This window comes from Lissotriton helveticus, chromosome 2_1 (assembly GCF_964261635.1).
Source record: "Lissotriton helveticus chromosome 2_1, aLisHel1.1, whole genome shotgun sequence".
In the NCBI taxonomy this organism is placed as follows: domain Eukaryota; kingdom Metazoa; phylum Chordata; class Amphibia; order Caudata; family Salamandridae; genus Lissotriton; species Lissotriton helveticus.
The window spans coordinates 41,560,972-41,578,879 of NC_136059.1; the positions used below are offsets into that span (position 1 = coordinate 41,560,972).

The window sequence follows — 17,908 nt, forward strand, 5'->3', positions numbered from 1 at the left end:
TTTATATTATGTATTACTAAAAACGATAAATGAAAGTGATTATTTTTTTCTGCAATTTACAGCAAGCAATTTCAAAATAAAATGGCTCACAATGAAGAGACCGTGGCAATTTCTTTTGAATTGTCCACTACATTGATTGAAATTGAGAGCACCAATAATGAAACATTGTCACAAGGAGGACATGACTTGTATGATTCCATTAGATTGATTGAAATGGACAGCACCAAGAATGAAATATTGTCACAAGGAGATGACTTGAATGATTCCACTACGTTGATTGAAATTGAGAGCAGCAATAATGAAATATTGTCACAAGGAGGAGATGACTTGTATGATTCCATTAGATTGATTGAAATGGACAGCACCAATAATGAAATATTGTCACAAGGAGGAGATGACTTGAATGATTCCACTACATTGATTGAAATTGAGAGCACCAATAATGAAATATTGTCACGAGGAGATGACTTGAATGATTCCACTACATTGATTGAAATTGACAGCACCAATAATGAAATATTGTCAGAAGGAGGAGATGACTTGAATGATTTTTTTGATCAATCTCTTGATGGCGAATTTATCGAGTGTTTGGAGACGATAGAGTTACAAGAATCATTATTGCAGACTTTTCATGAGGACATTGCTGATGAGGACATGTTACTAGTTCTTTCAAATTTAGAAAATTCTGAAGAATAAATTTATATTTAGAAATCAAAAATTGTTTGAGACATTATTCATTTTTATTTTTAATTTATGAGGTTGTAGCGAAGTGATTGTAGTATAAAATGAGACTTATAGTATAGAGTGCAACATTTTTATGTTACATGGTAAGTTTACTCATATTTACTTCCCTTCTGCCACTATATTATCTCCAATGTGTATTTGACATCTCTTCTTCATCTCCGGCCTCCTTTCTCTCACTGTGTGTCTCCGATGCATCTTATCGGTGCTATTTTGTGTAATTACAGAAGAGAGTAAAATAAAATAGTTCGGAACGTGAAAAGGGGGCAAAGTAGAGTACTCCTCACCCCCTAGGCCTTTTTAGGCGGTCCCAAAAGGATCAGTTTCTGCTTTCCTGAGAGATTATGGTATGAGTTCCATATACCACAATAACTTGCATTACAACATGCAAGATATCTATCTCCTATTACCAACTTTTGGAGATATTCGCGCTAAGCGCGAATATCTCCAAAAAGTAACACCTGCCCTGAGCAGTTCTTAGCCATGTTATCCAATGGGAGGTGGATAACATGGCTAAGAGCATTAGCTCGGTAATGTATGAATATCGCAGAGTTTTTAGCGATATTCATGCATTGCGGCCGTTTATTATCGCATTTGTGATAAACCTTGATAATAGCAAGGTTTATCTTTGATAATTTCTGACGATGCTTAGCGGTAAAAAATTCGTTGGTAAGCATCGTTAGCGATAAATATCGCTTAACTTTGGTAATATGCCCCAACGTCTGTTAACGTTCGATTCGAAGGAAATGAGGAAGTGTTGAAAAACATTGTCTGCGCCATCTTGCCTTTTTTGAAATGCCACACTTTTGTCGTGCACGGCAGCCATTTTAGATGTCTTGACCAGACCCACTCTCTGCACGCTGTCGATTCGTAGCATGGCTCCTCACCCTCGCAAGCATCTTCCCCAGGCACTGGTCACCCCCGCTCTCTGTCTTATGCATGGGCAATAAACCTCCCCCCATCTGCGCTGCTCTTCCCTGAGAATCACACTCTGTGCCCGCCCGACACCTCCCTTTCGCCCTATTCACTACCGCACCCTCTGACACTCCTCTTCCTCTGTGTCCGATTGTCCAGGCTATCAGCTAGCCCTGCAGATGTAGTTTATGGCCTCAGCTGTAAAGAATCACCCCTCTTCAAAGGAGTTATAGTAGATCAAGGCCCACACCCGATGAGATCCGTCACACCACACGTGTTCCTACTATCTGAAAACTATCCTGTATTGTGATTGGGGAGGGGATCGAGCCTGAAGCGGAAGATTCCAGGAATGACTCTTTGTACATCAAAGTTTTTACAATTATGTCTCACATTAAAAATATATAGCACTCCAACAAAGTAGTAGGAATATAAAACTTTAATAACATATAAATATATACAACAAAACAAAAACAGTAAAAACATTTAAACAACGAAGAGACCGTGGCAATTTCTTTTGAATTATCCAATAGATTTATTGAAATTGACAGCACCAATAATGAAATATTCTTGTCAGTAGCGGTCTGTTGTGCGAATAGTTCCAAGGCAGCAGAACGCGCTGAAATCTAGATGGCACTAAAGTTATGTCTAGCAAGTTGCCGCCCAGCACATAACGGCGTGGGGCGCCGCGGGGGTGAGTGAGTCCAGTAGGCACCACAGCTATTCTTACCGGCATTGCAGAATTACTGCTGGGGACAATGCCTGTGCTGTAGCAGGGTCACAGCAGAAACAAAAAGGATTCTGTTGAAGATGTTGTTGGTTTTCAATTTGAAAACAGTTCTGGTGTCAACTGCTATGCTAATGTAGTGGTTAATGTTTTGTTTTCTCTAGAAAATGTAAAAGAGGGGGAGGCAGTCCAAAGTTCCGTTAAAAGGGCAAAGGAAAGGATCGGTGGTTTGAACTATCAGTCAAAAAGGGGAGGGGGTGCAACAATTTTTCCTACCGGGTCACACTGTGCTTTTACCGGAAGTGAGGTCTGCAGGATTCTAGTAATTCAAAGTGAGGCTGGCGCCGACGTCCCGCGAATACAGTTTCGTCACTCCACGGGTGATCATGGCAGTCATTCCCCATCGGGGGTCGGAGACTCCCGCGGCTCCTCTAGAATCTTCAAGGTCGTGGAGGACTACGGTGGTGGAGTCAACCAGTGACCGGGCCATTTCTTTATGCTGGGCCCGCTCTTGCCAGGTCGACCGCCATTTTGAGAGTTCGGTAGCTACTGGCGATCGCGGGGTCAAATGAGCGGACGGGCTCCACCCTGCCGGGCGAGACGTTGCAGCATGGCCACAGTGGAAGAACTCTTTTCCGGGCGCCTGGAGCGCTGAGGGTGCAGCTGGGAAGCCTCCACTGGGGAGGCGGGAGAGGCCTGTTCGCACCGTCTCTTCCTCCCAGTGCACCCCACGGCGTCTCGCTTGATATTTGTTATGGCCGGACCAGGCGATGAGGACGAGGGGGGGGGGGGTCGGAGGCATGTGCAAGACATCCCCCCCCAGGGTTGTTGCAGCAATTATACAAGAAAGAAGAAGTGTCCCGTCCGTCTTCGGGCCGGGCTTCCGGTAGATGTCGGCCGGACGCCCCTGGCTCTGGCCCCATGAACGGGTTTCTTGGTTTATCGGCTGCAGCCGGATCCCGTCGGCCTCGGCCCCCCGACCGTTGGTGGCTGGACCGGAAGAGCATGTGGCGGGACTACCTGCAACTCTCAAGGGCCACCGCGGCCGGACTGGGAGAGAGAGGGGAGGGTCGAGGAGACATTCCCCCCCCCTGCAACTGTTCAGCGTTGTAAAGGCAATCCCCTGGCCGGGTCCCGCTGGTCTCGGCCTCTCCTCCGGCTACACCCTACGTTAGGATCTCCTGGCCGAGGCGTGGCAGCAGGACCTGCCTTATATGGGCTGCTCCCGGCTGGGCGTAGCCGGAACCCTGCTCCACCTTGGAAGTTTCCAGAGTGGGGGCGGATGTTCTACTGACTTGCATTTTCCCTAGTCTATCGATTTTTTTGGCGTGGCAGGCGGTGGGACAGCGAGGTGTGATTTGGTTTCTCTTACTGTTTTTCTGGTCTCTCACCAATGGCATATTTTAACGTTTTCTTGTTTCTAGGACATTAACAGGTTTTATCATTACGTTATGTTATCGTTTCTTTGTTCGTTGTTTAATAAAAGTTCATGTTCATCAGTGGCCTACTGATTTTCGTTTTCCTATTCTTTTCTTTCCAGGTTGTTTCATGCTAAAGTTTCTGTTAACAGGATACAGTGATCACTTCGTTATTATTGCATATGTCCTTTTCACTAGGGGTGCTCTCTGGTCGGGCCAGATGACGTATGTCTAGTAAATGGTCCGGGTGAAACAGGTGCATCAATCAGTGGGGAGTAGATAGGCATGACAGATTACAACGGGGGAGAAAGGTCCGCATTACGTACCCTTTCACTACTTGCAAAGATTTTCCTACGTTTATTTGCAAACAGGGAATACCTCCAAAAAGAACTAATTCCCAAACAGTCAATGTTCGGACAATCAATCAATCAATGAGGAATGAAATAGGTACGACGTGTTAAAGGCTTGCGTTACCTACCCTTCACTATCTGCAAAGGGAGAGAGAATATTCCTATTCTTCCTCGTTTGCAGGCAGAGAAGATCCTTAAGAGAACCAACTTCGAACAATTCAATGCTCGATTCAAACAATCAACAAGGGGTACTGTGAACACAAATGAACGCCGCTTATGTACATACGCATTGCTATTTTCAACAGGTTGTTCCTAATGTTTCTATTTTAGCGAGGTCAAAAAGAGATCCCATTAGTGGCCTACTGATTTTGCTCGATTCCTTTTGTTTTTTTACACGGTTTTTCGCTATCTGCAAAGACTAAACAGAGTATTGCGACTCTGTGCTTGTTTGTAAATAGAGAATGAACCAAAGAGAACAATCAATCAAATGGAGAGAGAAGCAGGCACGACGGATTACAAAGGGGGCAAAGGGCTGCGTTAACTACCCTTCACTATCTGCAAAGAGAGAGTACTCCTAATAGAAATGAGGGGTGGGGGGCAGCATTCAAAGCAGATCAGTGTGCATAAACACGAAAATGTTTTTACTTACCACGTACTTGACATTCGACAGCTTATGATATTTGCTATTAAAAAACCATTGAAATTCACTGAAAAAACCATAGGTTATAGACCATATATAGTTAGGAATTAGCATTTACAAAACCTTGAAAATTCACTGAAAAAACCATAGGTTATAGACCATATATAGTTAGGAATTAGCATTTACAAAACCTTGAAAATTCACTGAAAAAACCATAGGTTAGAGACCATATATAGTTAGCTGGACATTTTATTGACATAAAACCAATGAAATTCCATATATAGTTAGTTGCACTAACTATATATCGCGCACCCGCAATCCACTGCTGATGATGTCACATATTACATCATTCATGACATGGTCAGTGACATCACTGATGACATCACTGATGACATCTCAAATGACATCACTGATGACATCTCATTTGACATCAATGACCACATCACTGATGATATCATTCATGTGACAATACAATGCATCTCCTCACATTTTAATATAACCTCTGTTTCACCCAGTGTTAAATACAGAGTATAATTTTTGAAACCATTGACACACCAATAGTAGTTACTACAGACGTACTCACTGATTCCTACGTCTACACACACCTTCACTCATTCACCCATACAATCATTCATACATACAATCACTCATCTTTACAACACTATCATATGCACTCATACACCTATACAGACACTCACACTCTGCCACTCATCCATGGAGTTACTCACACACCTAGTCAGTCCTGTAAAGAATCAATCACACTTCCATTTTCTTGTCTATACAGTTAAACATAGAGCACCTTACATTTTCAAAAATATACTAACACATACTTACCTTCTTATACAATCATTGATACAAGTACACATTGATCTGCACAGAGTCACACACCTCCCAGCCAGCCACACACACACTCAGTCTCCCATACAAATACTTGGACAATCAATCAGTAACCCATATAGTTAATCATATAGCTACTGATCAACACATGCAGCAGTTTACAGAACAACAGACATAATGATGCACAAATTAAGACAGTTTAGTCACTAACCCATGCACTCAGTGAGACACATTTAATCACTCACTCATACATTCAGTCATGCACCTACTAAATCCTTCGTCCAGACACTTATACATCTACTCATTCTTCAATATGTAAAACATATTTAAACTTTACAGAAACACACAGTCACTGGATGATGTCATCAGTGATGTCATTTGAGATGTCATCAGTGATGTCACTGACCATGTCATGAATGATGTAATATGTGACATCATCAGCAGTGGATTGCGGGTGCGCGATATATAGTTAGTGCAACTAACTATATATGGAATTTCATTGGTTTTATGTCAATAAAATGTCCAGCTAACTATATATGGTCTCTAACCTATGGTTTTTTCAGTGAATTTTCAAGGTTTTGTAAATGCTAATTCCTAACTATATATGGTCTATAACCTATGGTTTTTTCAGTGAATATATATATATATATATATATATATATATATATATATACAGATAAGAAATTGCTTACTACTCTGATTCAGGCATGTGAATCTATGAAAGATACCCCAATACTGGATAAGAAACAGGTTACACACTTGTAAGTACAGTTGTCCAGTATTGGTATCTTTCATAGATTCACATGCAACCCACCCTCCTCCCCGGAGGGGCACCTCTAGGATACCTTACTAACTACACTCGTGCTGGAAAATCTGAGTGACTCAGCCTCTCTGGGGAAGGTTCTAGAGGGTGCTGGTTGCTGATTGGCTAAGTTTTCACTTTGGTCCTTTTTTTAAAAGGAGACTACTAGGCTATAGAATATATGGTTGCTACTATAATAGCCTATGAAAAGTTACTCATTTTTATTTACTACTTTATTTATGTACCATGGGACTCCCACTATGACGACGGGGAATGATTCAGGCATGTGAATCTATGAAAGATACCAATACTGGATAACTGTAGTTACAGGTAAGTAACTTGTTTCTTTTTTAATATCAATAGCAATAGCACTATACAAATAGAATGACTCCACTGCAAATAAAAAAGTACGTAAAAACATTGCCCTTTTCAACTCCAGCAGCTCTAACTTTAACAAATGCGAGACCGATTGCATTGCAAATGCTTGTTAAGCAGAGGTCTCTTCTCTCTAGCTTGCCGTTTATTCTCATCTGTAGGTTTTGCATGCACACTGGCACTGATTACAAAAGCTGGCCCTGCCAGTGTCTCAGCTGAGCCTTTGTTTTCTCTTCGCAGTGGTTTTGCTGTTGGGATTTACACCACAAATTCCCCGGAGGCGTGCCAGTATGTGGCAGAAGACAGCGATGCCAACATCCTCGTTGTGGAGAACCCAATGCAGCTGGCCAAGATCCTGCGGGTGAGTGGGTGGCACCTGAGTGGTGCCGTGTGTGAGGGCACGGGTGGGTGGGATCCCATGCTGGTGGTTAAGGACAGCGGGTAAACACAGTCCCTCCTGCCCCTCGTGGGTGCACTGCTGACAGGTGCAGACAGCGGATAAACACAGTCTCTGCTGCCGCTATGGGTGCACTGCTGACTGGTGGAAGCAGTGACTGCTGAAAGCTGCTGTGAGCTCCGGTGCATCAGCCCCCCATCCCGGAGGCTCCGCAGGGTTTCAATAGGTAGAGTCTGACAGGCCTCATCTTAAATCTAAATTCGGATTAATAAACATCCAGTAAACAATACAACACAAAGATAGAATACATATGTTAGATTACTTATCACCCAGTATTAAAAATGCCATCCTAACATGAACAAGATTAAAAACTATTTGTCGTATCAATCTGGAAGTGCATAAGAGTCCTGTAGAGCAGTCTATCAAATGTGCAGACATCGCAGGGTTAAAAGTACATTCAACATGCATTATTTAAAGACCATCTTAACAGTGTCCTACCATAACCACGCCTGATGCAGGCGCCCAATCAAACTGCAATGCACATTCCCCAGATAAAATGCTCTGTCAATTAAAGGGAAACACGTTTTAGGGGATCTTTGGAAACAATAGAAATAGAGGACAATTAATTTATAAGAAATTATAGCATAAACCATGATACATACTAGGTAAATACAAAAACAGTCTGGTTCAAGATTTTAACTCTAGAATATTAGGACCATCTAAACTTCACTCCAGTATTCTGTTTCGTTTGTTCATCTTTCCTGGTGTGTGAGTGATGTCCTTTTAGATATGTCGACATTTCATAACATATGCCAACATCTGCCATTCAATTTATACATTCATTGAAAAAAAAAATCTGCTGCAAAGAAAGTGGCAGCAAAGACCAATGTGACAACAAATCTGTTCCAGGTACTTCATTGGTCCCCAAGAGCCTCCTTTTTTAAATCTCTTACAGGGTTAAGGCACCTGCCGCAGAGATCTTCATGTGCGAAACAATTTTGAGGGGATTTTAATAGTGGTAGGAAGACTCTGGTGCCTAATCCAGTTCTAGAGGAGCTCTGTGCTTTGTTCGATTAGTGTTGACTCCTATAGTAGCATAGAGGGTTTATGTGCCTGCTGCAAAGCACGTGGCGTAACTTGCAGATTACAGATTTGTATTTTGTGTCGATAAGTGGGCTACTGCTTTTACTGATCCTTTCGTCACCTCCAGTGCATAAGTTGTGAGCCTTCCAATGGAGCACAGTGATCTGTTTACCTACATCAAGGAGTTGCTTGCAAACGAACTCATGGGTTTATATTCTTTTTGTGCCCCTCAAACTGTTATCGTAAGCTGAAAAGAAGGAATCCTCTGGGGATCTGTTGTCTTGTTAGTACAGACAATCGCAGTCATTACGTTACACTTCATATCGTAATTTTGTGTGCTCCTGATCGTTTGTTCTTGACATATGTCCAGTGGCGGCCAACACAAGTAAAAAGTGGTAGGTCGGGTGGGAGGAGCGCAGAAAGAGGTTAATTAAAATAAAGACAAGCCTGAAGCTGCTGGCCGCCTCCCGCATCGGTGCTCCTCTGCTTCCTGGTCGCAGCAGACCCTGGGGCAGCATCAGAGACTCCCTGTGCAATCCCTACGCTGCTCTCACTCTGTTACCAAGCATGAGAGCAGCATGGGGATTGGCCTGAGCGGCTGGTTTAACGCCGGCCAAACATATATGCACACTTAGAAGTCCACATACCACTCCATTCCTCATCCCTCCCATGGCCCGGCCCCTCCTTACACACGCTGGCTCATCCAGCAGCTGAAAAACAAAATGATAAAATATGGTTTTATTTTTCAGCTGCTGGCCCTAAAACATTGGGATGATTCTTCTCCTCCAGTGCGGAGGAGCCGCTGCTGACTATGTCTACAATTATGGATGATGTGTGATTCCTACACCTTTTAGCCCTCGTCGCAGGGGCGGATTGGCACTGCGGGCACCCGGGCATGGGCCGAAGGGCCGGTGTCTCAGTGCACTCTGTGGGCCGTTTTTTCCCCCCTTTACCAGTCCATAAAGAGCACTGATGGGGAGAGGGAAGCAGCTTCGCTGTGCGGCCGGCCGTTCAGTGATGTTTAGATGTGGCCTCTCCTTGACCCCCTGCCCTGCCAAGTAATTATGCTGATGGTGGGCTGGGGAGGGGTGATTGTGTGCCAGAATCGCCCCCCCCCCATTAGCCAGGTGTTGCTCAGGCCTATGAGCCATTTTCAGATCGGCCCCCTGGGGCCCACGCAGCCCAGAAACAGTGCTTGCATTAGTCCTTGCCCACAGCCCTTCTCATTCAGGGCATAGTGGGTGAGGAAGAATGGGTCTCACTATGGGGCCCAGGTGATGTGGGAACTCGCACCATCTTCACCTTAGCCTCCCCACCACCCCACATGGATGGCCAGAAGCTGTGTTTTTGCTTTAGCCCCTCTCCTGTCACGCCATTGCCCTGAGGCAGTGAAGGGAAGGGGAGGCCTGAGTAATTTACAAATAGCTGGGGTCTCGCTATTTTTCAGGTGCTCCTGCGCTGGAGGGTTGGGGAATTATTTCTTAATAGAAAGGGGCCTCGCTGCTTTTCAGATGCTCCTGCGCTGGAGGGTTGGGGAATTATTTCTTAATAGAAAGGGGCCTCACTGCTTTTCAGATGCTCCTGCGCTGGAGGGCTGGGGAATCATTTTTTATAGAAAGGGACATAGCTGTTTTCAGGTGCTCCTGCAAGGGCTGGGGAATAGTTTTTTAAGAGAAAGGGGCCTCGCTGTTTTCAGGTGCTCCTGCGCTGGAAGGCTGGAAAAGACTTCTTTTAATAGAAAGGGGCCTCACTGTTTTCAGGTGCTCCTGCGCTGGAGGGCTGGGGAATAATTTTGTTATAGAAAGGGGCCTTGCTGTTTTCAAGTGCTCCTGCACTGGAGGGCTGGGGAATAATTTTGTTATAGAAAGGGGCCTTGCTGTTTTCAGGTGCTCCCGCGCTGGAGGGCTGGGGAATTCTTTTTTAAGAGAAAAGGGCCTCGCTGTTTTCAGATGCTCCTGCACTGGAGGGCTGGGAAATAATATTTTTAAGAGAAAGGGGCCTTGCTGTTTTCAGGTGCTCCCGCACTGGAGGGCTGGGGAATTCTTTTTTAAGAGAAAAGGGCCTCGCTGTTTTCAGATGCTCCTGCGCTGGGGGGCTGGGAAATAATTTTTTAAGAGAAATGGGCCTCACTGTTTTTCAGGTGGTCCTGCGCTGGCGGGCTGAGGAATAGTTTTGTAACAGAAAGGGGCCTCGCTGTTTTCAGATGCTCCTGAGCTGGAGGGCAGGGGGATACTTTTTTAAGAGAAAGGGGCCTTGCTGTTTTTCAGGTGCTCAGCTTGTAGGACATTGCCACCTTGGCCCTGTGTCCTACCCAAGAACAAAACAATATCCTCCCACTTACATTCCTTGTGTGTTTCATGAAAGGGCACGCCCGCAAATGTGGGCCACGCCCCCGAATGTGGGTCATGCCCAGTGTATGTGGGCCACCCCCCGCAAATGTGGGCCCGACTCGCAAATGTGGGCCACTTTTTTCGTCAGTGCTAGGGCCAAATTGTGATCCCAATCCGACCCTGCCTCGTCGTCTTAAGTAACATTTCCTGTACATTGATTTACACACTTGTGAATTATCTTTGCATGATGGGAAGCGCTCTGACACCCTATACTGGGGTGAGATGCGCTATGTTAAACGAAATAAAAAAATAATTTGTAGATGCCATGCAAATCATTATCAGCTTTCTTACTTATAGACACAGCTCTATCCTGCAATCTTACACTGCATGCACATCTCTTACGCATGAGAGGGGGTTCAACAAAGTCAAACCCTGCCTCAAAGTCCGTTTTTCTAAAGTCCTGGTGAAGCTATCAGCTGTGTGCCCTGCTCGCCTTCCATTACATTGGGGTCGAGGTGTCCGGCTGAGATGGAAGTCCACTCATGATGATATTAAAGGGTTCCTGGTCCTTTGAAATCAGACCTTGGTTCGCGCCAGCTGGGAGTGAAAGGAAGGAAGCCCCCTGGCTGGCAGACAACGTGCGGGCGCTGCTGAATTATGTCCCAGGCTCGGAAAATGCACCAGGGCCAGTTCAGCGGGGGTCCCTGGTTCGGCTGATTCCCAGGTCCGGCCTGGAGATAGTTGCCGGGACCTGGTGCAATCCCCCACTTTCCTGCACAAGCCCCAAGAGAATAACACGTGGAGCTGAGCCAGGGACGATCAAGGGGGTCTGGAGTCTCGGAGCCGTGCACGACCTGAGCCATGAACTTCTTTTGACACAAGAATTGTGCAACAACCGTGAAAACAGGATGAAGTCTCTTCAAAATTCAAAAAAGTGTCTTTCCTTTACATGCGGTGTTTCGCCTTAATACTAAATATTATATTCCTGCTTTGAGTTCGTTATTAAGTGATGATTTCTAAACATGAATTTAAAAATACTCATGCTGCACCCACCCCCCCTGACAACCGGGCCATTTGTGAACTAAGAGGCGTGAGTTGTCTCATGCACCCTGTATGTGACAGATTTTTTATTGATAGAGCTACATTGTAGGCCATGTCAAACACAAGCAGTCTTTGCACAGCACACATCCTGGACTGAAGTATTTGAAGCTGCTCTCGTGATAATAAAGAAAAAGTAATGCCTCTGAAATTAAATATCCGCAAAGGATCACACAGTTTGGAAAAGATGGAAAGGTGCATTGATTGATCCCAGGTTTTCTGGTTCTTATTGGGCAGCTCAAGCACTGAAGCACCACCTCGTCCAATAAGGAGGGCAGGCAGAAGCTGCGTGAAAGGCCGTCTCGTTTAGGGCTCGGGCCGAGGAGCACATCGAGCTGAACAAGAGCCAGGCATCCGGGGAGAACTCTTCTTTCAGCGAAATATGTTTGTACTGAAAGCAGCCACTAGTCCTTCTTGCTGCCACTTTGACACCTTTACTATCCATCCTCAACCTTTGCCTCCCCCTCCGAGCGCCATCCTGCCCGCCGCAGTCCTTACCACTCGCTGCTCTCTGGGTCCTGCTCACAGCGCTGCTTTTCATCAGCAGTCTCTCCTTGGCCCTCTGCTTCTCTACCGCCCCCTACTGGCTCCTCTTAACTTTGTACATCTTGTGCTCAGTGGACAGACCCCGATCTCTCCACGCACAATGAGACCTGGTGTGAGGGGTCAGAGGTCACTGGGCACCAACTGTAACAACTGGAGTCCCCTCGACCTACTGTAGTGATGGCCCCAGACTAGAAGCCTTGTGAGCATGGACTCAGGAGAGCAGTGAGAGCTGTCCGAGGCTTACAAAGAGGCGGCGTGGTCTGCACACCGAGTGTAGTGATGGGCCCCAGACTAGAAGCCTTGTGAGCATTGACTCAGGAGAGCAGTGCAGAGCCGTCCGAGGCTTACAAAGAGCCAGCGTGGTCTGGACACCCAGTGTAGTGATGGCCCCAGACTAGAAGCCTTGTGAGCATGGACTCAGGAGAGCAGTGAGAGCCGTCCGAGGCTTACAGAGAGGCGGCGTGGTCTGGACACCGAGTGTAGTGATGGGCCCCAGACTAGAAGCCTTGTGAGCATGGACTCAGGAGAGCAGTGCAGAGCCGTCCGAGGCTTACAGAGAGGCGGCGGGGTCTGGACACAGAGTGTAGCTCTGTTGCCATAGTAACGGTTAACACAAACTCAAGCTAGCCTGGAGAGTTGGGAGAAGTTAACACTCGTGCTTTGCACTACGGTGTGATGGTGATGACGACCACAGGGGGTGCTTATTAATGACCCCTTTGTAAAGCTCACCACAAATCTTGTCCTTCCACTTTACGCTCGCCCAAACAATGCCTTTTGAAATGCACACTTTAACACGCGTTTAAGGCAGATTGTGTGCTAATGTGTTCAGGGAAAGTCGATTTGCAATTTCTCTTTTTTAGCATACGAAATGACAGAGTTACTGAGAAGATTAAACATCATAAGCACATAGGGAAGGCGATGTTGCCTAATGGCAAGACTTGGCGACTATTGAATTGGGGAGCCTTGTTCGCTTCCCAGCGTCTACATAACATCTTATAATTCAAGGCAAATCACTTAGTTCTCCAAATAAAAGTAAATAAAAAAGCTGCCTGTGTGTAATGTAATCCGAAGTTCATGTAAAGAGGGGAAGGAGGGCTGGGAGGAGGCGAGAAAGAGGAGAGAAGGCAGCAGGGGAGGGGAGAGAGGAGGGGGCCTGCGCCTGTTTCCCTTGTGGGAGCGAGCAGGGGCACTATATGTTTGCAAGCTAATTACAAACATATGTCGCCAAAGCTTGCACCTGCAAGGGAATCGCCATACGTGCAAGCGATCCAATTCAAAGCAATGCAACACGTGCACGTTTTTGCCTGCAAAAGTGAACCGATTATTAAAGGTCTTTTTCCTACCAGCGCACGTGTTCTGCGTAGGCGAGACCTAAAAACTATTTCTTACACCTTGTATCTGAAATGAGGTGTTACGTTTGAACTAATTAGGTCAAAGTTTTGCCGAGACAGTATTAGAAGGCAGCAAAATGGAAAAAAAGTGAAACACAATGGGGCATATTAACAAGGGCTTTATCCAAGCATTTTTGGCTTCAAAAGCCAAAAAAGCGGAGATAAAACTATCGCCCTATTTACAAGAGGGTGCTTACATGCAATAATAGCATGTTAGCACCCTTTTTCCCGACGCCTCCCTTTGCATCTCTAATGAGATGCAAAGAGGCCGTCACTGGGCATACCCTGGATGGACTACCTTGTAAAATATTGCTGATGTTCACAAGCACATGTTAGATTTTGGCAAAAACTGTGGTTTTCGCCAAAAACTAACGTCTGCTAAAATTCTGACTTACCTATGCTTAACATAGGGGGTGGATTACGCTGACCCAACCACAGGGTCGTATCAGCAAGGTTATCGCCGTTTTGCAGGGAACATGCCTGCAAAACTAGTGATGTTCCCTGCAAAGCGCCGATTTCCCCGCTATCGCTGGATTTCTTATTGCCGTTGTGAAAACAGTAGGCGGTAGGGTGACGGTGGCAGAGTCCCCGATCCGCTTTTGCTCGCCAGAGGTATTCAACTGTGCCTTGAGCTGTGCCTGAATTTCTGTATGAAGAGAATTGCCTGCATTTTAACCATTGTTGATTTAAAAACGATGCTGTTCTGTTAATTGGAAACAGAATTTTTATTGTGAAATGTACACTTTTAAAAACACTAAATTCTCTGGGTCAGCACTCATTCAAAAACGACATACTTGCTGTGTTTGCGCTACCTGTGGCACCTTTCTCCCCGTCCTGACTCAATAGGGGGAGGAATAATATTTCTGGTTAGCAAAGGAAGCCTGTGCTCGTCTTTCACTCCCCGCCCCGGTCCGACACGGTAGCCAGTACCGTTGCGCGGAGGGCGGGTCAGGGAGAGCCAGGCACTTCCTGTGGGGGCATTTTCTGAGCGGTTAGCGCTCTAGTGGCTGCTTTTCTCTGGGCTATTTAGGCGGAGCCCTTTCACCTGCAAGCTGCGGTAGGGTGACGGTGGCAGAGTCCCCGATCCGCTTTTGCTCGCCAGAGGTATTCAACTGTGCCTTGCGCTGTCCCTGAATTGCTGTATGAAGAGAATTGCCTGCATTTTAACCATTATTGATTTAAAAACTATGCTGTTCTGTTAATTGGAAACTGAATTTTTATTGTGAAATTTACACTTTTAAAAACACTAAATTCTCTGGGTCAGCACTCATTTAAAAACGCCATACTTGCTGTGTTTGCGCTACCTGTGCCACCTTTCTCCCAGTCCTGACTCAATAGGGGGAGGAATAATATTTCTGGTTAGCAAAGGAAGCCTGTGCTCGTCTTTCACTCCTGCCCGCCCCGGTCCCACACGGTAGCCAGTACCGTTGCGCAGAGGGCGGGTCAGGGAGAGCCAGGCACTTCCTGTGGGGGCATTTTCTGAGCGGTTAGCGCTCTAGTGGCTGCTTTTCTCTGGGCTATTTAGGCGGAGCCCTTTCACCTGCAAGCTGCGGTAGGGTGACGGTGGCAGAGTCCCCGATCCGCTTTTGCTCGCCAGAGGTATTCAACTGTGCCTTGCGCTGTGCCTGAATTGCTGTATGAAGAGAATTGCCTGCATTTTAACCATTGTTGATTTAAAAACTATGCTGTTCTGTTAATTGGAAACTGAATTTTTATTGTGAAATTTACACTTTTAAAAACACTAAATTCTCTGGGTCAGCACTCATTTAAAAACGCCATACTTGCTGTGTTTGCGCTACCTGTGCCACCTTTCTCCCAGTCCTGACTCAATAGGGGGAGGAATAATATTTCTGGTTAGCAAAGGAAGCCTGTGCTCGTCTTTCACTCCTGCCCGCCCCGGTCCGACACGGTAGCCAGTACCGTTGCGCGGAGGGCGGGTCAGGGAGAGCCAGGCACTTCCTGTGGGGGCATTTTCTGAGCGGTTAGCGCTCTAGTGGCTGCTTTTCTCTGGGCTATTTAGCCATCGCCCCCTCCCGAGCGCGCAGCGGTCGCGCGCAGAGGAGCCGAAGCTACGCCGAAGAGTAGCCAAAGAGTTGCCCGTCTGCGCCCGTCCGCGACCGGACGGGGCTAGGGGCTATACCCCCTGATTGCTTTATGATGGAACTTTTGGAAGACACCAGAATCAGGTACACATCTCAAGCACTACTCAGCTTACAACCTATTGGTTTCTGGGGGTTGTGTGCGTGACCAATGGCCATGTCCGGAAGGCCCTTTCTCATTTTTTCAGTGCAGATTTCAGGCATCTCATACCACCATTTGCATTGGAGATGTGGTTAGTAGAAAGCCAGAGCCCAAGGGTCTGAAAAGCCTTCTTCTTAATGTTCGCTCATTTCCAAAACATCATCTTGAGATATGGGACCTCATTAATACTACCAACCCTGATATATGTTTTTTAACTGAAACATGGCTCAAACCACACACCACTCCGGTCATAACACTTGGAATCCCAGTAGGATATAAAATCTTAAGGCTCGACCGCCCGATAAAAACTGGAGGCGGAATAGCCATAATATACAAAGAATGTCTAAAAGTCTCCATAATTGAGCAGAGCAGTTGCCCATTGATGGAAGTGATGATATTTAAGATAACATCAGGCTCTAAGGAAAACTGGAAAGGCGCTCTGATATATCATCCTCCTGGGCCCAATACTGTAATCCCTCTCTCTAACTGAGCTCATAGCACAACATCTTAAAGCCAAAGAACACTTTCTCCTACTAGGGGACTTCAATGTTCATGCTGATATCTCCGACCACCCAGACACCCTGTCACTGCTATCAGACCTTGCCCAGCTAGGATTGCAGTTGCAGAATATGGGTTTACCCATACAGGAGGACACACCTTAGATCTAATTTTTTCTAATGGTCCTACTATATGTAGTCATCCACCGATCCGAGTCAATTGGTCTGACCATCACCTAATTACATTTACCCTTCCCGGCTTAGCCAAACCTGCTAAACAACCCCCTGCTCCCCGCATATGGCGCAGACAATGGCAAAGGGTCACCTTAGACGAGATCCAGAAAGTATGGAAAGAACCACACATAATAGCTACAGATGATGTAGAGTCAGCCCTTTCCAAATATAATCTAGCATTAAGTGAAGCAGTCGACCTCCTAGCACCGCTGAAACTTATGAAACAGCACCCCACATCAAAGCAGGAGAAATGGTATACAGAAGAGCTCAGAATAGAAAAGCAGAACTGTAGGAGGTTAGAAAAAGTATGGAGAAAGACCCATACTGAAGACAGCAGGAAAAAGCATTCAGAAGCTTTGTCTTCTTATTACAAAAACATCAGGCTAGCCAGGAAAAACAACCTGACATCACAGCTAGCAGAAGCTGGGAACTCCTCAAGAGAGTTATACAGGATCCTACAGACTCTTGTGAAGCCCTCAGCTTGTGAGAGCCCTGATGAGTTCTCTCAAACTCTATGCAATGATATTTCTCTTTTCTTTGAAAACAAAATAGATGCTATTTATAACAAAATTATTATGGCCAATAACTCTAGGGACAGTGCAGAATGCATTCTGACACATTCCAGCAATGGTCAACTTAAGCTGACTGCCTTTCCCGAAGCCAGTCATACGGAAATCCTGTCATTAATAAGTAGCATCAAAACAGGCTCTCCGCTAGATGTTATCCCGGCCAAAATGATGACTTCACTAAGCAGTCTTCTCTGTCCACTGATACAAACAATCATTAATCTTTCCTTCAAAGAAGGACAAATACCACAAGACTGGAAAAAAGCAAGAGTTAACCCTATCCGTAAAAACACGGCCTTGCCATGGACAGACCTTACCAATCTTCGCCCCATTTCCCTATTGCCGCTCTTAAGCAAACTGGCCGAGAAGCATGTGAACACACATGTGTCGAAATTCATCGAGGCTACAGGGGGTCTGGACCACTCTCAATCAGGGTTCAGACCCAACTACAGCACCGAATCTGCGCTCCTCTCCGTGGCAGATAACATCAAGATGACACAGGATAGAGGAGGCTCCATGATTCTGGTGCTGTTAGACCTGTCTGCAGCCTTCGACACTGTGTCACATGAGATCCTTCTCGGCCGTTTGCAGAGGGTTGGAATTGGAGGCGTAGCTCTGTCCTGGTTGGAGAGTTTTCTCACTGGCCGCTCACAAAGTATCAGCCTGGGCTCCTACTGTTCAACCTTTAGGGAGCTTACTAAGGGGGTCCCACAGGGCTCATGT

The 17,908-nt window shown here is 45.9% G+C and overlaps 1 protein-coding gene across 1 annotated transcript in view; it reads left to right on the forward strand.

Annotated features, from left to right (window-relative positions):
- LOC144820053 (long-chain-fatty-acid--CoA ligase ACSBG2-like) overlaps positions 1-17,908 on the forward strand; it is an 860,084-nt gene that overhangs the window by 214,887 nt on the left and 627,289 nt on the right. The window contains exon 4 of the mRNA XM_078677707.1: positions 7,043-7,163. Coding sequence (XP_078533833.1) covers positions 7,043-7,163 — 121 coding nt within the window. The remainder of the gene's footprint in view (positions 1-7,042; positions 7,164-17,908) is intronic.